At 45.6% G+C, this 24,483-nt stretch overlaps 1 protein-coding gene and 1 long non-coding RNA gene across 4 annotated transcripts in view; one reads left to right on the top strand and one right to left on the bottom strand.

The window, feature by feature from the left end:
* The window catches only part of TEX2 (testis expressed 2), a 114,483-nt gene that overhangs the window by 64,733 nt on the left and 25,267 nt on the right, over window positions 1–24,483 (top strand). For all 3 annotated transcript variants that reach the window (XR_015147416.1, XM_086356938.1, XM_086356937.1), the window contains 4 exons: window positions 5,526–5,726; window positions 7,254–7,593; window positions 8,885–9,132; window positions 20,335–20,481. Coding sequence is in view for 2 of the 3 variants with exons in the window: in XM_086356938.1 (XP_086213064.1) it covers window positions 5,526–5,726; window positions 7,254–7,593; window positions 8,885–9,132; window positions 20,335–20,481 (936 nt within the window). In the remaining variant the exon portion in view is untranslated. The remainder of the gene's footprint in view (window positions 1–5,525; window positions 5,727–7,253; window positions 7,594–8,884; window positions 9,133–20,334; window positions 20,482–24,483) is intronic.
* Window positions 11,609–14,091, bottom strand: LOC147351349 (uncharacterized). The gene is made up of 2 exons (XR_015147418.1): window positions 13,814–14,091; window positions 11,609–11,869 (listed from the first exon to the last, which is right to left on the bottom strand). It is a non-coding gene; the product is annotated as an uncharacterized LOC147351349 (long non-coding RNA).

Below are 24,483 nucleotides of genomic sequence, written 5' to 3' on the forward strand. Positions count from 1 at the left end.
AAGCTGGAACCCCAGAATTGGGCCTGGCTGTCTAATAGAGTGGCCCCCAGCCATGTGTGGCCACTGACACTGAACTGTAGCTCTTCTGAACCGAGATGTTCTCGAAGTGTAAAACACACACTGGATTTTGAAGACTTAGTACAAAACAAAGACTGTTTAGTACCGTATTTACTACAGAGTTCTCTTAGTACAAACAAAAGCCTTTTTTAATAATTTTTAATATTTATTACATGTTGAAACGATCATTTGGGGGCTTCCATGATGATCCAGTGGCTAAGACTCCACACTCCCAATGCCAGGAGCCCCAGTTCGATCCCTGGTTAGGGATTTCACATGATGCAAGGAAGATACCATGTGACGAAACTGAGACCAAATAAATAAATATTTTAAAAAGAAATGATAATTGGTTATGTTAGGTTAATAAAATACATTGTTAAAATTAATTTCCCCTGCTTTTTTCTCTTTTGGTGTGTCTACTAGCCACTTTAAAATTACATGTTTCCATTGCTAAGAGTCGGACACGACTGAGCGACTTCACTTTCACTTTTCATTTTCTTGCATTGGAGAGGGAAGTGGCAACCCACTCCAGTGTTCTTGCCTGGAGAATCCCAGGGACGGTGGAGCCTAGGGGGCTGCCGTCTATGGGGTCACACAGAGTCGGACACGACTGAACTGACTTAGCATAGCATAGCATAGCATGATGCACATTTATGGCTCATGTTGTATTTCCATTAGATAGTGCTTCCCTGGATAATTCCACATTTTCTGACTTAGGAAAGAAGAAATGAAAGCAATTGGAGAGAAAGTGAACGTCACTCAGTTGTGTCCAACCCTTTGCAACACCATGGACTGTATAGTCCATGGAATTCTCTAGGCCAGAATACTGGAGTGGGTAGCCTTTATCTTCTCCAGGGGATCTTCCCAACCCAGCGATCGAACCCAGGTCTCCCGCATTGCAGGTAGATTCTTTACCAGCTGAGCCACCGGGGAAGCCCAATTGGAGAGAAACAATCAAATCTTTTATTCTTAAATTTCTCTTACTCATAAATAACCTGTCTAGTCTTAGGAGTTTCAAAAAGGGAAAATTCTTTACACTCTTTCTCAGAGACTGTCCTATATTTGAGATAACTTCACAATATAATGCTTGTCTTTTTTCCTTTCATACTTTTGGTCTGGTAACTGGATGGTAACTATAAGGCTGGGAATTTTATTAAAAATTTCAGAACCATGTTCATGCTGTTGGCTTTTTTATATGTCTAGTATAATCTTACATGACTGGAAACTAATAAAAAGCCTTTTATATGGAGATGTGTGTGTTAGTCACTCAGTTGTGTCTGAGTCTCTGTGACCCTGTGGACTCCTCTGTCCATAGGATTCTCAAGGCAAGAATACTGGAGTGGATTGCCATTTCCTTCTCTGTTTATATGGAGATATTATTGCAAAAATGTTTGTCATATCAAATTATGATGATCAGGGACTTCCCTGCAGTCCAGTGGTTAAGACTCGCCTTCCAGTGCAGGGGGGTGCGGGTTTGATCCCTGGTCCGGGAGCTTAGATTCCTCATGCCTCATGGCCAAAAAAAACAAAACTTAAAACAGAAGCAATATTGTAATGAATTCAGTACTTAAGAAAAAGCAATCCCAGGTGGGGACCATGTGCCCAAATGGCTCCTAAATGACACCGATAGCAAGTTGCCATTTCAGTTTCATAGTCCTTCCTTGACCATTAGACCTTCTTAAGCACCAGTCCATCCTTCCCTCCTTCCATGGATTCTTCTTGGTTTTAGTAACATTGCAAATAAACATAACCTGGTCTTGAGCATGGCTCTGAAGCAGCCCAGAAAAATCAGATCTGCTTCAACTTTTCTATTAATCTAGTTGCCTTTAGGAATTTAAGTGTAGTAAACCTGTTATATGTAAGAAAGTATTTTCTACAACCAAATTGGATAAAAAAGAAAACTATGGATCATATGTTAGGATATCTTTAGTGAAGAAGGTTTGTGTTTAAAAAGACAAATAAATACATTTATAGAAAACTCTGCCCAACAATAGCAAAAAGCATATTTTTTATAGTGTCCATGAACCAGTCCCCAGATAGAAAATATTCTGGGCCATAAAACAAACGTTAACATGTTTAAAAGAACTGAAATTACACAAAGCACATTCTCTGATTCTAATGGAAATAAACTAGAAATCAATAACAGAAAAATATCTGAGAAATTCCCAGATATTTGGAAATTAACAACACACTTGTGATTAGCTATGGGTCCAAAGATAGTCACAAGGGAAAGTAGAAAATATTTTTAACTGAATGAAATTGAAAATATAGCAAATCAAGAATTAGTGCTGACAGTGCTTAGAGAGAAGTTAATAGTATTAAATGATTATATTAGAAAGGAAGAAATATTATCTGTATCAGGACTGAAAGAGAGAGCATCACTTCAGGCTCTATAGTAATTAAAAGAATAACAGAGAAATACTACAAACAACATTATGCCCAGAAGCTGGATAACTTAATGAAATAGACAGATTTCCTTATAAAGTATCAAAGCTCACTCAAGAAGAAATAGATAACCTGCATAGTCCAACAGTAACTAAAGAAATTGAATTCATATTTAAAACCTTTCTATAAAGAAAACTTAAGACCTACATGGCTTCCATAGCAAATTTACCAAACCTTTAAGGAAGAAATGTTATTTCTATACAAACTCTTCCAGAAAATAGAAGGAACACTTCTCAACTCATTTTATGAGGCTGCTGCTGCTAAGTCGCTTCAGTCGTGTCTGACTCTGTGTGACCCCATAGACAGCAGCCCACCAGGCTCCCCCGTCCCTGGGATTCCCCAGGCAAGAACACTGGAGTGGGTTGCCATTTCCTTCTCCAGTGCATGAAAGTGAAAAGTGAAAGCGAAGTTGCTCAGTCGTGTCCGACTCCTAGCGACCCCATGGACTAGATAATACCAAAAGATACTGCAAAAAAAAAAAAAGAAAAACCTTCCCTCATGCACTGGGACAAATGAACAAAGCACCAGCAAACCGAATTCAACAATGTATAAATAGCGTAATAGTTGTGTTGTGCGGGTAAACTGGCTCCCCAGCTGGTGGGGGAAGCCCTCTGTATGGATTTCCATGGTGTAAATCTCCCACCATAACTAATTGGCAAGTTACCAACATAAGGTCCCTGAACGTGGAGTTGGACAAAGATGTGTGGAATCAGCTCTCGTGAGCTGGTATAATCCAACTTCAGCACATCATGATCCATACATAATTTTCCCAAGAATGCAAGCTGTTCAACATTCAAAAATCGGTGAATGGACTTCACCATAATAATAGACTGAAGAAAAAGACAAACTGTGAACCAAAAGTTGCATTTAGTTCTGTCGTAAGCAAAATAAGCCCACCCAAGCTGATGCTCTGACAGTCCACTGCACTTCAGACCTTCCAGTGCTGCTGTTTCGCCTGCCCCCTTTTTTTGCATCATTGCTTTGATCATTGCCCTTTCTTTTCAAACACCTAGATTACACCCTCTTCCCATGGCCACTGCTTGCTCATCCAACATTTTTTAGATAGATGCAATGACTCTTTGGGAGGATGGAGAAATAGTTCTAGCTCATGCGAAAGATCTGAAGTATATAAATGTATATAATTGGCTCTTAAATTTCATACACACACACCCAATGACAAAGAAGTATATTTGTCTGTTTTTATTTCCAATCACGTGCTCAGGATACTCTTTGTGAGGACTTTTTTTAATGGTTACTCTAGTGGGATCGTGGAATGGTGAAATGAGGACCGATTCCTCTCTACTGTTTTGGGAGTACCTTTGGGTCAAGAATCTTGTTCTTTTAAAAATCTGTGTATCAACTCCTGACACAGTGCTTGGCATGTAGATTCAGTGAATGTTTTGATGAATGGATGAAAGAATAAAACAGAATTTTGAGAATCCCTCACTTGCCAAGGATCTCAATTCAAGATTTTAGTGTGAGACTCAAATACTCACCATGGAAATGGCTATTCCTTGAATGACAACCCCAACTCCAGTGTAGTGATCTTCAGCATTTTTCTGCTTATTTCAAAGACATTTATGAAATGAGGAGAGTGGGAACATAGTAATTAAAATTCCCTAAAGAACTTCATTTAAAGAGATCTGGGGCACCCATATCATCTGAAAAAGTACTGTGGGGCTGGCAGTGTTAAATGATGAATACTGACTACAGCTAAAACCAGCTTTAGCACAATTCTATAATGGTGTAATGGTGTTGTGTATTGCCTGTACAGTTCAATATGTTTGCTCTTGGGACTTCTTTGGTCGTCCAGTGGTTAAGAATCTGCCTTCCATTGCAGGGGATGTGGGTTTGATCCCTGGTCAGGGAACTAAGATCCCACATGCCCCGAGACAGCTAAACCCTTGCACTGTGACTACAGAGCCCTTACTCTAGAGCCCATGCTGCGCAACACAAGAAGCCCAAGCACCACAGTGAAGACCCAGCACAGCCCCTATACACACACACACACACACACACACACACACACACATACACACACACACACATGTGTATATATATGTTTGTTCTTTGTATTCATATGTGGATTTTTAAACATACTAATGGGTAGGGGGAACCTGGAACACAACTTCAAAAGTTACTATATATCTTTGAATTTTGGTGTATTGTTGATCATATCTGATTTATTTAATGCCTCTTTCTTTTTTTGAAATAGCATATGTATAAGTGCAATTTATTTACTTATTTTTATATTTTATTTATTTATTTTTGGTTGCACTGTGTCTCCGTTGCTGCACGCAGGCTTTCTTTAACTGTGGCGAGTAGGGGCTTCTCTTGTTGCGGAGCACAGGCTCTAGAGTGAGAGCTTCAGTTGTTCTGGTGCGCGGGCTTAGTTCTGCTAGGCATGTGGAATCTTCCCAGACCAGGAATCGAACCTGCATCCCCTACATTGGCAGGCGGATTCTTATCCACTGCGCCACCGGGAAAGTTCTATTTAATACCTAACTCTTGATCATCTGCTTTACTATGTGATTTCACTGAGATACAATTGGAGAATGGTGCTGTAACATGAGTTAATATCGTCTGTGAAATCTCAAAGATTGTTTTCAGGCGGGCTGAGAAATGGATGTGTCTGGTTAATTAAGAAGAACAGATTGTGTGGGATCACTTGTCCCCGGAGGAGGTCAGGGCGAGAGACTTACATTTACATCAAAACAACATTTAAGTTTCCTGATTTGCTTATCAGCTTCAAAAAAAGCCTTTAATTATTTAAGAAAATGGACATTATCTTTTCCAGCCTGAATCCAGGTTTTTAATTATCAGAAACATATCAGAATACTCCTCAGCACTGATTATCCTTCAAGCTAAGCAGCTTGTCTCAACAGTCTCTTGTTAAAAAGTTAGTACTTCCATCATTGTCAAGTTTGGCTTCGGTGTCCTGAATACCAAAGTGGCCATCGTTTTCATACTGAGTCAGATGTCTGTTTATTCTCATTTTGTTAATGGAAAATTTTCTCCATCAGGGATGGATGAATGAGATTTACAACTATGATCCAGAAACTTACCATGCGACTTTGACACATTCAGTCTTTGTTCGACTTGAGGGCGGGACCTTGAGACTTTCAAAGCCCAATAAAAATATATCCAGAAGGGCAAGCTACAATGAAACAAAACCAGAGGTCACCTACATCAGCCAGAAAATCTACGACCTCTCGGACAGCAAGGTGAGCCTGTCTAATTTTGGAAGCTTAGATGAATGAAAAGCATTTGGAATCTTGGATGCTTTACTGTATGTTTTTCCCTTAAAAAGGTTGTGTGTGTTTTTAAAGTATTAGTCTAACTTAGAGCAGTACCTGTCAGACGTTAATGTGCATATGAATTACCTGAGTGTCTTTTAAATTGCAGAATCTGATTCAGCAATTATGAGGGGGCCCTGAGAGTCTGCGTTTTTGTGACTCCCAGGTCATATCTATGCTGCTAATCCACCGACCACACTTTGAGAAGCAAGGCATCATACACCCTTCTGACTTTGAGAGTTAATTTTTTTAGTCAAACAAAAAGTCACACGTTACAGTGCTGGCTAATAGACTAATGGAGGCCCTATAAATTGGAACTTATGGATATATATGCGAAATAACCACATTTTGTTAAAAGTATGACATACTTCTGTTCTTGAGAAATGTAAATTATTTGTTATTCCAAAAAGCTGTAGGTTTTCTGTTCTTCTTAAAACTCTCATGCATGATCTTTGAGTTTCCCAAAAATTGCAGAAGTTTTTAAAAGTTTTTTTTTTGTTTTTTTTTTAATAAATTCATTCTTGAGGTTGATTAACTGGAGCTTCCTGTCAAGATCTAGTTTGATAAATTCTTCTTTTTCCCCTCCTCAGCTTAAGTTTGGCCTAGGGTCATTAAATTCAGTTCATGCTACTGCTACTGCTAAGTCACTTCAGTCGTGTCCGACTCTGTGCGACCCCGTAGATGGCAGCCCACCAGGCTCCCCCGTCCCTGGGGTCCTCCAGGCAAGAACACTGGAGTGGGTTGCCATTTCCTTCTCCAATGCATGAAAGTGAAAAGTGAAAGTGAAGTTGCTCAGTCATGTCCGACTCTTCTCGACCCCATGGACTGCAGTCTACTAGGCTCCTCTGTCCATGGGATTTTCCAGGCAAGAGTACTAGAGTGGGGTGCCATTGCCTTCTCCAATGCATGAAAGTGAAAAGTGAAAGTGAAGTCGCTCAGTCGTATCTGACTCTTAGCGACCCCATGGACTGCAGCCTACCAGGCTCCTCCGTCCATGGGATTTTCCAAGCAAGAGTACTGGAGTGGGGTGCCATTGCCTTCTCCGAATTCAGTTCATATCCAGACTTAATTGATGATCATCCTCTAAATGGTTATTGTGCTACTGTTACCTGGAAATCATAGATATTTGTAACTGGCAGAAGTTCTTGAGCATCTCCTTCCTGGACTTACTTTGAAGAAAAAGTCATTTCTATAAATTTTAGTTTCAAAGGTTCACATGCCACAACTAAAGATCCCATGTGCTGTAACTAAGACCTGGCAGTCAAATAAATAATAAATAAATATTCTAAAAAATTACAGTTTCTCTAGTCGTGTTATGGACAGATGGTAACTCTTCTACGTTCATCATTGTAGTCAAAAGTGACGCTGACGTCTGCGCCTGTGCTCTCCACGGTAGTAGTGCTCATCATAGCCAGTTCTTAATTTAGCATGTAAATCATTTCCCTTTCTCCGTAGGTTTATCTGGTGCCTAAAAGTCTGGCTCGAAAAAGAATCTGGAATAAAAAGTACCCCATTTGTATTGAGCTTGGTCAACAAGATGACTTTATGTCTAAGGCCCAGACCGACAAAGAAACTTGTGAAGAGAAGCCACCAGCTGAGCGGGAGCTGGGAGGCGAGGACCCTAAGAAGCCACCCCACCCTCAGGAGGGAACTCGATCTGGCCATCGAGATCAGATACTCTATCTCTTTGGGAGAACTGGCCGAGAAAAAGAGGAGTGGTTTAGGAGATTTATTCTGGCATCTAAGCCGAAGTCAGAAACCAAGAAGCCATCTGGTGTCTCTGGAAGTAAAGCAGGTAATGACGTGTGCTAAGTGCTTATGTATTTTTAAAGGGCCTGTGAGCGGATTGAGAGAGCCCCAGGTAGGAAGGAAGCCCACCCTGAACTGATGGACTGTCTGCCACCGAAGGTGTGTTCAGGGGTCATTTGCCTTCTAGGCTGCTCACTGCAGTACACTGAACCGAATCATTTAACCATCGATGGAAACATTTATAGTTTTTTTTTTTTTTTTGTCTTTGCTGGTTCCTTAAGGAGTATATTTATTTTTACATATTGAGGTTCCTCCAAGAGAAGCAGCAGCAGGAGAACCCTAGTTATAATAAGAAGGCCGGTGAAAAGGCAGCTCATGCTCTCAAGCTCCCGGCCTTCAGCATGGCCTCCATGCCCAAGACCACCATCCAAGTGCCAGAATCCTTGGGCTCCTGACTCGCTGCATTTGCCTCAATCACCAGGCCCCTGTGCTCATTTCCTGTCCCTGTGTCCCATGTACTTTGCTTGGAACATCACTGACTCTCTCACTGTCCTCCAGACAGTGCCTGGAGGACACTGGCTTTGCTTTCTGCACCATCTTTGCTTTTTGCCTATGCAGTTCCCTCTACCTGGCATGCTCTTCCCCACCTGGGCCGGGAAAATTGCCCACTATTTCTTCAAGGGGCAGTCCAGAGGTCACTGCCTGTGGAGGTCAGTGCTGGGGGAAGCGCCTCTCAGCTCTCTCGGGCAGAGGCACTCTCCCTATGCTTCCCAGTCGTGCTTCAGTTACAGTGCTTATTACAGAAAACTGTGCCCTTGCCTGAGTTCAAGGGCAGTTATTGTGTATGTCTTAATCTTTTTCTTAATGTGGAGTTGGCCCAGAGAAAGTGCTTGATTAAAAAAATGTGTTGAATGAATGAATGAAAGATGGTGTATTTGTCCATCCACAGGCAAGATGGTGTATTTGTCCATCCACAGGCTTATGGCAGTTCCAATTAGCTTTCTGCCCCCTTTCCATGTGCCCCTGGGAGGTATGTCAGTCCTTCATTTGACCCTAAGAGGTTACCAGGAAGAAAGAAAGGTACCTACTAGATATTTATCATGGCTCCCATTACTCTGAATCATCTCGAAGAAAAATAAAAACTCTTCTAAAAAAATAATCTATCATTACAATGGAAGGTGTCTTTCAGGGTGAGAAATAGTCTTATATTTTTTAAACAGTGATTGATAGCATTTTAGCCGCTTTTCAGCTGAACCCAGTGGAGTACGCTTTGTGTTCCGTTTCCCTTGCTGTTACGCTCTTCGTCTGTGTTAACAGCCATCTCTTCTTTGCCTCAGGGGTTTTGCCCTCGCACAGCAGACACAGCAGCCCCTCGGGGCACCTGACCCACAGCCGCAGCAGCAGCAAAGGCAGCGTGGACGAGCTCGTGGCCCAGCCGAAGCAGAAGGAGCTAGTGGGTGGCGTGCGGCAAAAGATGCTTCTGGACTACAGCGTGTACATGGCCAGGTGTGTCCCCCAGGAAAACCGGAGCCCCCAGAGGAGCCCTGTGCAGAGCGCGGAGAGCAGCCCCACCGCAGGGAAAAAGGTAAAGCTGGCTGCCCTGGCCTGGCTGTTCTACGTGTAAACTCAGGTCTTCGTACTTTAGCCCTTTGAGCACCTCTTCTGTACCAGGCCCTGTTCCAGGCACTGGGGACACAGTGATGAACCAGACAGATGAGGGCCATGCTCTTAGGGAACTTGAACTCTAGTCTGGGAGACAGCAACAAACATCGGGTGCCGATAAGGATTACAATAAAGCCAAACAAGGGAGAATGGGAAGTAGCCAGAATGGCTACTTTAGATTGATGATCACAATGCTCTCAAGAAGAGGGCCTCTTTGAGGATGCGACACTTGGGCAGAGCCTTGGCCAGAGTGAGGAAGCGAGCCCTGTGATCTGTGTCGGGGCAGCGTTCCAGGTGTGGGAACCAGAAGGTTCAGAGGCCCCAAAGCAGGGATGTGGCTGCAATGTTCAGGGAACCGCCATGAGGTTGGCGTGGGTGACAGTGAGCGAGGGACAGAAGCAGGGCCTCCTCAGGTCAGCTCCTCATCAGTCAGATCATGGGAGGCCCTGGGAGGGTTTTGAGCTGGGCATAATGTTGATCTGATTTGAGTTTGAAAAAGATATGTGACTCTCATGGGGAAGGGGCAGAAGAGGAAGAGGGTGGATGGGAGGTGATGGTGGCAGCTGAGAGTGGGGCTCAGATTGAGGGGTCACAGCAGGGGTGAGACACAGCTGCCTTTGGGAGACTCTTGGAGGGAGCTGGCTAGGTTTGCGGGTGAATTCCATGCAGGATGGAGAGAACCAGAGCAGTCAGAGGTTACCCCTAGCGTTTGATCTGAGCAGCTGGGTGATCAGTAGGGAAATTCACAAAACCATTAGCAACACAGGTCTAATTCTTCAATAACCATTGTATTCTCAACTTCTCAGACTCCTCAGCTGTGTCCAGGGCTTTTGAAGGTTTACCATCAGCATTATTTGCACAGTATTAGTATAACAAGCTGGACATTGACTCGAGAGCATTTGTGATTAATATAAGCTGCCATCTGCCAGATTCTGCTAGATCCTTTAATAGAATTACTCTGATCCCTTGAACAGTCTTGCAAACCAGCTAGTACTGTCCATTTTGTAGGTGCAGAGACCCAACCTCACAGAAGTTAAGTAGGTTAATTTCACGGTTGCTAAGTGATGGAGCACTCAAAACCTGATCTGAGATTCCGAGGCCCTTTGGCTGCCAGGACTGCCATCTTGGTGGGTCCTCTCAGACTGTGCTCGACCAGGTTCTGAGGCACAGCCTCCACCTGTGGAGCAGGACGAAGCCATGTTCAGCTGCTAAAGTGTTTGACCTCTGATCAGATGACTGTGTTTCTGTTAACCGGAAGCATCTGGGCCTTCCTCTTCGTGCCCTCAGCCTTTATTTCTTCTGTTGACCCTCTTCACTGTGGAAGAGACCCCAGAACCTTCCCCCAGCCTACTCTGTCAGGGCCAAAAAAAACCATATACCTTTGCTGGCCTCTGACCCACTGCCTGCACCTCTGACTTAATTTACCAGCTAGAGTGGGAAGTAGGCTTCCTGCTAAGCTAGGGTGGGATCATATATAACTGTTCTAGAAACGTCCTGTTTACCACTGACTCCCACTGCCCCACCCCGGTTCCCTTTCTCCCTGGGCAGTCAGCTGTCTTGACCCTCATCAGACTCAGGAGGATCAGGAGGAGAACTGTGTGATGTAAGAAAATGATCTACTAGGTAAATGCTTGCTTTTTAAAAAAGAGTTCTGTAATTTAACAGAGTTTTAGAGCATCGTTTCCTCAGTGTGTGTCCACATGTGCTCGTCTCGTGTCATCTCTGGCTTTTGTGGGAGGCCCTGCTGGCACAGCCCGCCCCCGGCCTAGTGCGGCTGTCGCTAACCTTTCTTCCAGGCACTTTAGCGCTACCCCTTTAGGCACCAGGATCTTTTTTCATCTTCTGCGCCTGATAAAAATCTCTAAAAACCACATGGCACTTCCTGGCCCCCTTAGGCAGAGCAGGCAGGGATGATTTCATCTTGCCTTGCTGATTTAAAGACTCAGTACAACACATGGAAATCCAGGCCTGTGGTCTGGCGAGGCCACCGAGTTCAGGCCTTTCACCCCGTCTGAGCCATCCCAGACCACAGGCTCTGCAGCGTTTTCTGTCAGTTGTCCGTTGGCTGGTATTGACGTGTGTCCTTATTGTCCTTCCTTGAGTGCTTATCCTCGTCTCCCACCCTTCCCCTTAATTTACTAATTCTAATCTGCCCGAGCTAGGAAACCACAGAGAACCAGAAATGTGTGAACAGAGACAGCTGTCTGTGGAAGAGGGGCTTTTGAAGAAAGTGCAGGAGCATTGGTGCTGGGCTTCCACCTCTACTTGGCTGGCCTGAAGCACATGTGGCTACATCCTGGCTCTCGGGTGGTCTGAGAGTAGAGATGGTTGTGAATAAGGTATAGGTGTGTGTGTTAGTTATCTATTGCCGTGTAACAAACAGCCCCAAATGGGGGAGCTTAAAATAATAGCAATGATTTATTTTGCTCACAAATTTATAATTTCACCAGGCCTAGCAGTAAAGCTTGCTTTCTGCTCCACGTAGTGTCAGGTGGGGAGGCTGGACCCGCGGCTGGAGGACCTGCTTCCAAGATGGCGCCCACACAGCTTGCGTGTGGATGCTGGGTGGTGGCTGGGAGTTCAGGCTGAGAGCCTTGGTTCTTCTCCTTGTGGCCTGGGCTTCCTTCATTGTGATGGCTGGGTTCTAAGCACAAGTGTCCCTAGAGAAAAAGACAGGTGGACACTGTACTGCCTGTTATGACAGTAAAAGTATGACTAATCTCGGAAGTAAAGTAATGTCACCTCCTTCCTGTGCTATTAGTCAAAGTAGTCAAAGAGCCCAGAGGGGCATCGATTCTACCTTTTGCTGAGGGAGCAGCAAATTCTTAGGAGAGCATTGCACCATTTTGGGGACATAAGATCTGCTACAGTATTTATTCCTGTACTCCTTTTGTTACTTTTCAGGCTTTTCTGTTCAGTGGAGATAGTTCTTTACTAGTTTTATTTCTCTTTAATTTTGCCATTTGAGCAAATCAGGACCTTCCCCCAACCCCATCTTTGATTTTCCTTTCTGTTCTTTGCCTGTGAAGTGTTAACATGGTTCCCAAAACCAAAGCTGTACAAAGCCATACTCAGAAAAGTGCCATCTCCCCCACCCTATTCATGCATGCCATCCTCCCCACCCCCACCCTCACCCCAATAGTGAACCAGTCTCCTTAGTCTCTGGCTCATCCTCTCTGGATTCATTTCCCCTCCTTTCTTACACAGAGGGTATCCACACTAAGGATACTCTTGCACATGCTTTTCTCACTTACCAGTACACTCTGGAAATCACTCCACATCAGTTCTTAGGTATCTTCCCTTCCTCTTGTTTTTTTCTTAAAACAGCCATGAAGACTGACTTCATTGTGTTAATGTTCTGTAGTATATTGAGTCTCTTATAGGCTTATTGATGGTTTATAATATTTTGCAGTTACAAACAACACTGCAGTGAACAACTTTGTGGCTGTGTATTTTTGTCTTATTGGGGATATAGCTTCACGGGGAGATCTTAGCAGAATGTCAAAATGGAAACTCACATGTAGTTTTGTTACATATTGCCAAATTCCCCTCCATAAGGGTTGCACCAGTGTTCATTCCCCCTGGTCACAAGAATGCCTGTTTCCTCACAGTTTGATCAAGGGTGGACCTTTCGGATGTGGTCGTTTGTGCACATCCTTCCTGCCCGAGATGGCCAGGGTATTTCTTTGGTTCATGTTGCCTCTGCTGTCACGAGTCCAGGAAGGATTGAAGGGCCTCAGAGACTCAAGGGGACCTTGGACATCTCTTCAGGTTACACCGTCACTTTGTCAGTGTGGGCCACCACCCCCACGCTTACCCCAGGTCACATGTCCTTCCCCTTCTGTTCAGGGAGCTTGGGACACAGCTCCAACCTTTGCCCCGCCCCGCCCCTTCCTCTGACAGGCCGTGTTCAAAGCCTTCCTCACCTGGAGGGGTCCAGGTCTAACGGCAGTGTCCACACACTTGGCCTCCTTTCTCACATGTTGCCCAGGGCTGAGCTGGGTCAGGAGGTGAGTGAGGCTGCAGGTGCTCGGGAGCCAAACCCATATTAACAACACCCAGTGATAATTAGTAAATATAGGCTGCTGCTGCTGCTGCTGCTAAGTCGCTGCCGCCATGTCCGACTCTGTGCGACCCCATAGACAGCAGCCCACCAGGCTCCCCCTAGACTTGGATTAAACAGTACTAAGCACTTTTGTTCGTTATTCTCACTCAATAATTAAAAGCAAGTTTGGGGGTTTCTGAAGGCACTTTGGAGCTCAAAACTTGAATTACAAAATACCACTGTTTTTGGAGGAAGGGCCTGATTCTCCAGATGGTTAGCAGTTAGCTGTCAGTCGCTGAGCCCTCACTTGCCCTCGTGATTCTGTGTTATCTAGTGAGCACAGGCTGTACCAGCCTCTGAAGTCTCCAAAGCCCTGTGATCTTGGCGCCATTTTCTCTCTTCTCAGGCAACTTACCCTCTAGAACAGTGAGACCACGAGGCTGGCTGAGGAGACCCAGAGCTTGACCATCTTGTTGAGGTGGTCGCCTTGGTTTGAGAAGATCTAAATTAAGAAAATGAGGAAGCTCTTAAGAAATGTCTAAAGGTGGGATAGTATTACCTGGAGTGGGCACCTCAGGAAGGGAGACCCCACTGGCAGCCTGTGGATTTGCTGAGGGGTTCGAGGCCAGGGATGCCGCTGGCTCTGTGGGCCCCAGAGCGGCCTGCCTGGGGAGGGGACGTCGGTGAGGCCGTGCTCTGGGAGTCCTCTAAGCGGGAGGCTCTGGTGTTCAGATCTCATCACACGCTGCCACGCTGCTTTTCTCTGGAAGGTGTTGTAGTCTGCCCCAGGACTGGAGAGTCCTGTCTTCATTATTATTAGTTCCACTATCTTGTTACCTAGAAACTGGATCATAAGGGACTACCTCCTGTTTGGTGTTATCAGGAGATAACTCTACAAAGCAAACAGGAATCAAACAGAAACCAGGAAATCTTAACAGGCAGAGTGGCTTCCCAAGGCTTCCTCTTTCCCTCCTCAGAGTCTGCTTTTTAAACTTTTAAAAGTGGAATTGCAAAGTGCTTATCATACAATAAGTAAAAAATATAAAGCCATATATGCAATTTAAAAATAAACTTTAGAAAGCCTCCAGATAAGAGTGTCATGAAAATCCAGTGGGGGAAAGTGTAGTCTTTTCAGCAAATAGTGCTAAAGCAACTGGACATCCACATGCCAAAGAATGAGATCAGACTCCTCCCTCACACTGTATACAAAGGTTAACTCAAAATGGATCCTAGAAGAACAGAAACTGTGAAACTCTTAAAAGAAAACATAGGAGTAAATCTCTGATTTGGAGGTAGATAAAAACTTCTTAGATAAGATACCAAAAGTATGCACAACCAGAGGGAAAAAAAGATAAATTGGACTTCATCAAAATTAAAACATTTATGCTGCAAACATACCATCAAGAAAGGGAAAAAACAACCCAGAGTTCGAAAATCATATGTCTAAGAGCCTTGTACCTAGACTATATAACGCAGGGGTCCGCAGCCTCCAGGATCTAATGCCTGATGATCTGAGGCTGAGTTGATGTAGTGATAATAGAAACAAAGTGCGAAGTAAATGTAATGCATTTGAACCATTCTGAAACCATCCCCCCCACCAGCCTGGTCCGTGGAAGAATGGTCTTCTATGAAACCAGTCCCTGGTGCCAAAAAGATTGGGGATCACTGATATAAAGGACTCTTACAACTCAATTACAAAAACCTAATTAAGAAATAGACAGAGGGTCTGGACAGATATTTCTCCAAAGAAGATATACAAATGACCAATAAGCATACAAAAGATATTCAAAGTCATTAGTCATCAGAGAAATGCAAATCAAAACCATAATGCAATGCTACTTCTAAACCACTAGGATGGCTAGAATGAAAAAGATAGTAGCAGTTAGTGAGAATGTGGAGAAACTGGATCCCTCGTACAGTGGAATTGTAAAATGACACAGCTGCTGCAGAAAGCAGTTTAATGGTTCCTCAGAATGTCTTCTATAGAGAATACATCATGTGAAATCCCGGGCTGGATGAAGCACAAGCTGGAATCAAGATTGCCGGCGGAAATATCAATAACCTCAGATATGTAGATGACACCACCCTTATGGCAGAAAGTGAAGAGGAGCTTAAAGAGCCTCTTGATGAAGGTGAAAGAGGAGAGTGAAAAGTTGGCTTAAAATTCAACATTCAAAAAACTAAGATCATGGCATATGGTCCCATCATTTCATGGCAAATAGATGGAGAAACAATGGAAACAGTGACAGACTTTATTTTCTTGGGCTCCAAAATCACTGCAGATGGTGACTGCAGCCACAAAATTAAAAGACACTTGCTCCTTGGAAGAAAAGCGATGACAAACCTAAACAGAATTTTTAAAAACAGAGATGATACATTGCTGACATTATGTAAAGGTCCGTATAGTCAAAGCTATGATTTTTCCAGTAGTCATGTATGTATGTGAGAGTTTGACCATAACAAAGGCTGAGTGGCAGAGAATTGATGCTTTTGAACTATGGTGTTGGAGAAGACTCTTGAGAGTCCCTTGGACTGCAAGGAGATCAAACCAGTCAATCCTAAAGGAAATCAGTCTTGACTATTCATTGGAAGGACTGATGCTGAAGCTCGAACACTTCGGCCACCTGATGCGAAGAGCTGACTCATTCGAAGGGACCCTGATACTGGGCAAGACTGAAGGCAGGAGAAGGGACAAGAGAGGACGAGATGGTTGGATGGCATCACCGACTCAATGGATATGAGTTTGAGCAAGCTCTGGGAGATGGTTGAAGGACAGGGAAGTCTGACATGCCACAGTCCCTGGGGTTGCAAAGACTGAGTGACTGAACAACAACAGGATGTTAAATAAACTTAAAAGTTAGTGGGGTCCAGCGGTTCCACTCCTATGTATATATCTAAGAGAAATGAAACTGTGTCCACACAAAAACTTGTGAACTATTCATAGCAGTGTTATTCACAGTAGCAAGAAGTGGAAAACAACTGAAGTATCCATCAATTGAAGAATGAATAAGTGTGATGTATGCACACAATAGAATATTATTCCACAATATGAAGAGATGATGGATGTACTGATACGTACTACATCATGGGTGATCTTGAAAACATTATGCTTAGTCCAAGAAGTAGTTACAAAAGAACACATGTTGTATGATTCCATTTTTATGAAATGTCCAGAATAGGCACATTCCCTGCCATGGATTAGTGGTTGGTTGCCCCAGGCTGGTGGGGATGGAGTTGGGAGGAATGGGGAGTGACTGCTCGTGGATACAGGGTTTCTTTGGGGGTAATGAAGATATCCTAAAATTGACTGTGCTCATGGCTTCACCACTCTGACTATATCAAATACCACTGATTATGTTCTTTAAATGGGTGAACTGTATGGTATGTGGATTGTGCTGTGTCCTAAGTCAATTCAGTCGTGTCTGACTCTCTGCAACCCCATGGACTATAGCCCGCCAGGCTCCTCTGTCCATAGGATTCTCCAGGCAAAAATACTGGAAGGGGTTGTCATACCCTTCTCCAGGGGATCTTCCCAACCCAGGGATTGAACCTGAGTCTCTTGAGTCTCCTGCATTGGCAGGTGAGTTCTTTACCAGTAGTGCCTCCTGGATTATATCTCCATACATCTGTTTTTATAAAAGGATACAAAACCATGTTAGTTATATCTGTTTTTTTTAAGCAACGTATTCTTAAAAGTATATATACATTGAATACAGAACGAAAGAAGATACAGTTAAAATGTTTTAAATAATTAAATCTGGATAGTGGGATTATGGGTGTTTTCTATGGTACTTATGCTTGGTTTTGTAACTGGGGAAACAGCCCCCGTGGGAGGGTCTCCACTGTGCCTTCTCCTGGACCATGCAGCCCTTCGTGAAACCCTCATGACACCAGATTGTGTGCGACCAAACCTTAGCAGCAAAGCCACTGAGCTCTTTTTGTCCCTAAAAAGCTAGGTTCATCTGGCTATTTATAATAGGAGACAAGTAAACCACACAAAGTAAATCTGTACTATTTTCTTTCTAAGGGTTAGTTTTTAATAAAATACCTCCTGAGAGCTAATCAGACAGTTCTAATGGCCTTGCTTCAGCTCCCGGCCATTGAGCTCTTCAAACTTTATTTTGGGAGCCATTTTTAGAAACATACCCTTTCTAAATATACGTCTTTAGTTGAAATAGTGACATGAATATGCTTCTCACATTCCTCCCTGCAGGCAAATAGCAGCCTGAGGAAATATATGCACATTTATTGGTTAAGGTCTTACATGTTGATGACTTTCATTGAAAATGCATTCTTTCTAGCAGCCTGTTGAACCCAGATTTTGTTCATAAAGCTGCTCTGATGCATTGTCAGTATTCTGCTGCTCCTGGATTTTTCTTTGTTCCCCTCAAGTCTGTGGAGAGACCCTGAGTTAGAAAAAGGAACAGTTGAAAAGAAAAAACACAACCTGCTTGTCAGTAATTTCGGACATTTGTTTCCACATCATATGCCTTTGGCTTGGACAAAAGTTGTGAAATAGGCTTTGTTTCTTGCTATTTTTGTTAAACCCTGTTTCCTGTGAATAACTCGGGTGTAAGAGGTTAGTAAAGGGCCAGCCCTCCCACAGGAGAAGGGAAAGAGTACCCTCTTCTCTGTACAGCCTACAGATCTGAGCGTGACATGCGCTGTCCTGCGTGGGCAGCGTCTTGGCTCTTCCTGGCTCCCTGGGGGAGGAGGGCATTGTCTTTGGGTGAGTGCTCAATCAGAAGTCTGCGAGGATAATCTGATGTGACTCAGAGACAGTGAGTAACCTCAGAAAAGCTAGACTGGATCCCCCTCCGGTGGGGCGCAGATGTTCGGGCAGAGAAAAAAAGCGATTCCAAAAGCCACGTACAACTTGAGGCATGACAGTGCTTGCTGGGCACAGACTCCCACTCATCCATCCAGGACCTGGTGACTGAGGTGCCCTGGTTGCTCTCGGAAGCCTGTACAGCGTGAGAAGGGCACAGCTGCTCACACGAGGCGGCTGGAGCTGTGTCTTCTGAAATGCAGGGACCCACATGTATTTATTTTTTAAACCAGAGTTTAATTTTTTTTTTTAACGAAACTCACCAACATTCATAAGGGAGAACTTTGAAAATATCCCAATTTGAAGGACTCCTTGAACATAGAATATCCCTGCTTATATGCAGTAACGTTACATTGAGAAATGCAAGTGAACACCAGGTCCCCAAAGCGAGAGACGGCACATGCTCTGATAGGAATAGAAGACAGGTGGGCGCTGGGTGGTCTGCCAGGCTCCACACACGCTCAGTGACCGGTTCAACTGGGTCAGACCCTAAGGGCTCTGGACTTCAGAAGAGTCACATGTAGATACCTGCTAGAGACCTTTAGAACACTCGCACGCCACCACATCTCTTAAGTGTCAAATCCATGAACCCCAGGCCACGCACACGTGTACTCTGCCACCAGCCTAGGACACAGCTGTGTGGGGCTGCCCAGGACAGACGTGACTGGCGGGAGCCTGCATGCGTGGAGCACAGAGGCGTCTCTGTGTAATGGCTGCAGGCAGCCGTGAGGACAGTCCAAATGCATTTGTTTCAGCCGTAGAGGGAAGAGGAGGGTGACAGCCCGCAGAGCCTGCATTTCTAGTCCTTTTGGCCTTTGCTTTCCAAGGCTAATTGATTCTGTGCAGCTGTCATCTCATTAGAGCCCTCGGCACAGGACACGGCTGTCACACGAGGGGCCAGTCACTCCCTCTTCCTCCCACAGGACAGAGCACTGGAGGACAGGGCGGGGGGGTGGGGGGCGGTGGGGCTGTGAGTCAGGCTGCGCTGATGAATTAGGGGCCTCAGGCAGGGCACTGATCGGTGCTGAGTCTGTTCTCCCTAGAATAGAAGTAAAAGTTCTGCCTTTCTGGGGTATTGTGAGATGCCAGTGAGGGAGCCTGAGGAGTCTTACCCTAGGGCCGGGTGTAGGGTCAGTGGATGCCACCAAGCATCACTTGCATTGTGACAGGGGCCGTGAGTGTCGTGGCCACTTCTCCTTCTGCTTGTCCCCACCCTGGCCCTCTCCCACCAAGAGTCCAGAGCTCAATACTCAGCCTTGGAAATCAGAGGCTAACAGGGTTTGCTCTTTCCCCACCTCCCACGTTGGGCTTCCCTGGTGGTTCAATCAGTAAAGAATCTACCTGCAATGCAGGAGACCTGGGTTCAGTCCCTCGGTCAGGAAGATCCCCTGGAGAAGGGAATAGCAACACACTCCAGTTATTCTTACCTGAAAAATTCCATGGACAGAGGAACCTGGAGGGTTACAGACTCTGGGGCCGCAAGAGTCGGACACAACTTAGTGACTAAACCACCACCACCACCTCACACGTTGGCCATGACAGGCGTTTCAGATGGATTGTATCCAGTAGAGGGTAGACCTGGGCTGAGATGGATGAGGACAGCTGTAGAAGTTTCGTAGAATTCCTCTCTCTAATCCAGGGCTGTGGGTCTCAACCTCACCTGCTCATTGCATCCATGAGAGAGCTTCTAAAAAATCCTCTTAGCCACTTATATTAGCATCTCCGGATATAGGACCCAGACACCAGTATTTCTAAGCAACCCATGCCCTTCGCCCAAGAGAATTGTGACCTCATAGGAGTCAGGCTAAATGTGAGAGTCCTGGGGCTGCCTGGGGAGACCAGCTTGACAATTAGACGTCCTGGGAATCTTAACTGGAAGAAAGATAGGCAAGCATTTGATCAGATGTGTCACTGAGTCAGAATGTTGGTACCAAGCTGATTTGGGGGCAGGGGAGGGGGGTGCAGTAGGGTGATATGGCTGAGATAATTGTATGAATGTTAGCTGGTTCACAGGAAGGCTGGTAGCAAAAGAAAATAGACAAAGAGGAGTTTTCATCGGTGATGGTGGCTTTTGTTTCTCTTTTTCTTGTTCACTGACATAATGTGGGACTTTTAATTTATAGGGAAGAAATACGACTCATGTGGTTCCCCCATCTCAAGAGGGAGGAACCTTCAGTGACTTTTTAAAAATAAGCACCTGTCTTGTTCTCCAGTTGCTTTCTAGCTAATTTTGGGCCCTTTCCTTTTGCCAGTTGCCAGAGGTGCCACCCTCCGAGGAGGAGGAACAGGAAGCCTGGGTGAATGCCTTGCTTGGAAGAATGTTTTGGGACTTCTTAGGAGAGAAGTACTGGTCTGATCTGGTGTCTAAGAAAATCCAAATGAAACTCAGCAAAATAAAGGTATGGTTTTCCACACAAGAGCCTTCCAATTCATCACATCTTAATTTCTGGAAATTTTATACATTATGTCCTAACTGAAAAATAGTGGAGTCAAAAACATAGAACAAATGGAGAGTAGTGAGTTCTTAGCAAATAACACATCTGGGCTGTGACCTTGACCATCTGACTAACTGCATCTGGGGATTTAGTGACTGTTGCTGTTTACTTTTTTTCTTCCATGGCCCTCATTGTTATCCACGTTAGGATTATCACGTCCAGGATTCGATATGGGACCACGTGAGCTTTTGTAGCTGTTTCGCTGTGTAGACTTCTGTTATCTTTAAGTTAGTAATGAACTTGAGGTGTATGGTGGGAGAGCTCACCCAGTCATGCAGTCTTGGCCACACAGCGTGTTCTGTGAGGAAAATGCCAGACCATATAACGCCTCTTTCCTCTCAAAGCTGGGAAGGCCTCCGTTGCACTCTCAGTGTGTCTGCATTTGACCTTTACTTCTGGCCAGATGGTGTTTTTATTTTGGGCTGTCTGCTGAAGAAACAGTCCTGGTGCTGGTGTAGGCCCGCCTGGAACAGAGGCTAAACTTGCATAAGTGTTCCTCACGGTTGCCATGTAGTGACTCATTTAGTATCACCTTTGCCAACCAAGAGACCTGAGTTAGGTGACTTAGACTTAAGGTTTTGATCCAGTGAACACCCCGCCAAGGAAGAGTTGCTTTGGTCACCAGATCCTCACAGAGAGCTTGCTCAGTCAGGAGCTGAGGTCAGTGGATCTTTTGGGTCATAGCCACCTTGGAGAAGCAGAAACATATGGATCTTTTCCCTAGAAAAGTGCACCATGACACAGAATCCTGCCCATGATCTCAGAGAGTTCAGGGACTCCATGTTAGGAGACAGTGAATGAAGGTAAAACGGCATTAGGGGAAACTGTGGACGTGGAGGAGCTTCGGTTTGGTTCCTTTAGATCATGAACAGCGCCCTTCCTGACCCAGGCAGGCTCTCCCTGCCACGCTGGTCACTGTCGTCCCTTCCCCAGGCCCTGAGGAGAAGGAAGAGGCACCACCTCAGTACAAGGAGCGGGTTTCAAGGCAGAGCTCAGGGCAGGGGTGTGGGAGGGCTCTGTGGACAAGGGTCAGCCTGTTTGTGTTCTCTGGGAGAGCTGAGGGTTGCCTGCTCTGCTGGCCAGGTCCCTGGGGAAGCAGTTTGGAGTAGACAGGCCAGCAGCCACCCTGGAGCTTACTCAGCCTCCTCTGCTTTCTGGGAAACCATGGAGGGCTTGAGTTCTGGGTGGAGGTGCAGGGCAGGGCTGGTACCGCTCTTCTCCCAGAGACTGTTGTGGGTGCTTCCCTGAGCAGGAGGGCCACAGGTCATGATGATGAGGGACACTGCTCTCGCCTTACAGACGTTCCAGAACAGACTGGCACAGGGCATCAGAGTGCTGTGTGCTGGGAGTCCACCCCAGGTGGAGAACCGTGGTGTCCCTTAAGCCAGAAGAGGTTGAGAAAAGTCTCTCATTTTCATCTTCTCCCTTTGCTGGCTGGCCATGTGGGCTATTTTGCAGGACACGAACTTAAACCTCCTCCTGTTTTCTGAGGTCAGAGTGCTGGGAGGTTAGGGAGGAAAAAGTGGCCCTGATCCAGCAGCACCAGCAGTTCAGAGGCAGGGGCTGTCCTCCCTGCACTGCCAGCCTCAGCACCTCCTACCCCCCCACCCCCACCTGAAGGCAGCAGGGTGTCACCCCACTTCTGAACCTGCCACCACCCCTGCCAAGAGAACTCCTACTGTCAGCAAATAGCCAAGTCTCCCTAGGCAGGGCTGTTCCGTAAACCCAGTGCTGAGTGTTAGTGAATGACCAGTCAGGAGCCAGAATGGCTGGAGGGTCCCCAGCTGCCCCCAGGACAGAGATCTCCCCATCTCCTGGTCTCCTCGAGGGCCTGGCACACGGACAGCTCTTGGCTGGCTGCAGTCTCAGGTTGTCACCTTCCCCCGCGATTATGACTCACGTCATGAAAGAGCAGCCCTGTGTGTGTAGCTGGTGCCCAGTGATGGGTTTAAAACAAGCTGAGTTTCTGTCCCGGCAGCAGGTACACCCTGGGCTTGGCTGGCTGCTCCGGCACCACCTTCAAGCCCTCGGTAATTATGGCCTCTGTGCCGAGGTCTGCAGATGCTGCTCAGTTATTGCAATGGTTTCCGACTCACCCCCCAGCAACCTGGAGAGCGCCCGGTCCCCAGCTGGGTTTACGAGAAGGGTAAAGAGCACACAGTGGGTTCTCTTGGGTGGGAAGAAGAGAGTCTCTGTTGGGGGAGTGACCTTTCCTTGCCTCCCTCCACCCCCTGCAGTGCAGGAAGGAAGCTGCTCTTGGGCCTGGTCCTGAGAGTTTGGATTCAGATCATAGGTCTGAGCAAGGTAGAGGTGGGGAGTTGGTTAGAAATGTTGTAGAATCTTGGAGTTGGGCACTCAGGTGAGTAGGTAGGAGAGACGCCCGGCTGATCTCCATCCCCCTCCTGCTTACTGGTAATTGGCACCCACCACCACACCAAGCCTTTCTCAGTTTCCTTCAGTTCCCGCTTTCATTTCAGGCCCTTCCTCTGCCCTCTGGGGACTCCAGGGAACCAGGATGGAGGTGGATGGGAGTCTGGACAGGGCACAGGGAGGGACACTGTGTTCTCTGTCTGCAATTCACTCCCTGTCTCAGTGTCGACTCCTGTTCCCATAGAAACCTGACCTGCTCCAGAAACACTGGGTGTTAGGATGACAATAATAGACACAAAGGACTGGGGCAGGGGTGCCAGATTTTGGCTACATTCTTGGCTAAGTAGCATTTCTGTAGGCTGATTGGGAGGCCAAGAACCATGTAACATTGATGCTTTGGAAAAACGGTTTTCCAAATAAAGCAACCACCAATTCAGAACACACATTTGAATACTGTCTCTAGTCACGTTTTGTCCATCGCAGACATCATAATACCTATTTAACCCCTCCATCCCCACAAAAAATCAGAGATGACATTCTGTGACTGGCGAATCCTGAAAACGTCTTGAGTTTCTCTGCAGAGAGACAGCTAAAGAGGTCCAGCTCAAATAGGCACGAAATTCATGCTTGGCTCAATGCTTCTCATTTTATGGGAAATGTTCAGCATATGTTCAATTTTTTTTTTAACTCTTAATTATATTCTAAATTTTACAAAATTATTCTAATGTTTAACTGGAGCAGTACTTATAAGACTAAGAACATTCTGGGGAAAAGAAAAGAGAGGGACTTGCCAGATTTAAATGTGTATTTTAAAGCTACAGTGATAAAAGCACTTTGATACTGGTAGGAAACAGTGCTCAATACAGACTCCAGTGAGGTGGGAATCTCACATTGAAAGGTGGCTTTGCAGGTCAGTAGGGAAAGGTTTAGAAACAGGTTAAGACGTCTGAGTAGTCATTGGGGACAAAATTAAGGTAGATTCCTAATTTGTGTCTTACACTAAAATTAGGAATGGACTGCCTAAACTGTATTGTTTAAAATATACATACACATATATAAATCCAGGTGGAGGAAGCATAGAATCAATTTTTGTGCTCCTGAGGTGAAGTAGGAATTTCTAAGCATGATACCAGCACTCTTAATGTTGGTTCATGTAGAGCACGTTCTTACTGACAGCTGTGTTCGTCAGGGTCCCAGTGGGAAACACATGACACATTCAGATGGAACAAGCCGCGGGGGAGAGTTTAATAAAGGGAGGATTTAGGAAGGTGTGGACTGATGCAGAGAAACCAAAAGTCCTGGTGCAGTACCCCAAACTCAGGCAGGGTGGCTGTGCGAAGGTGCTGCCTGTCTGGCAGGAGCTGTGGCCTCGAGCAAAGGGAGGGGACAGTGCCGACAGTACTTCTCTCCCGGTGCCGCCCAGCCCCCTGCCCACTCTGTCCCACTGGCCAAGCTCAGCCAGAAGTCAGAGGGCAAGAGAGGTCACCCGTGTGGTTCCTGCAGACCGGCCTCCCGGGCTGTAGAGAGGAACTCAAA

This window comes from Bos grunniens, chromosome 19 (assembly GCF_055505025.1).
Source record: "Bos grunniens cultivar Pamir isolate PY7600 chromosome 19, Bosgru_T2T1.0, whole genome shotgun sequence".
NCBI lineage: Eukaryota > Metazoa > Chordata > Mammalia > Artiodactyla > Bovidae > Bos > Bos grunniens.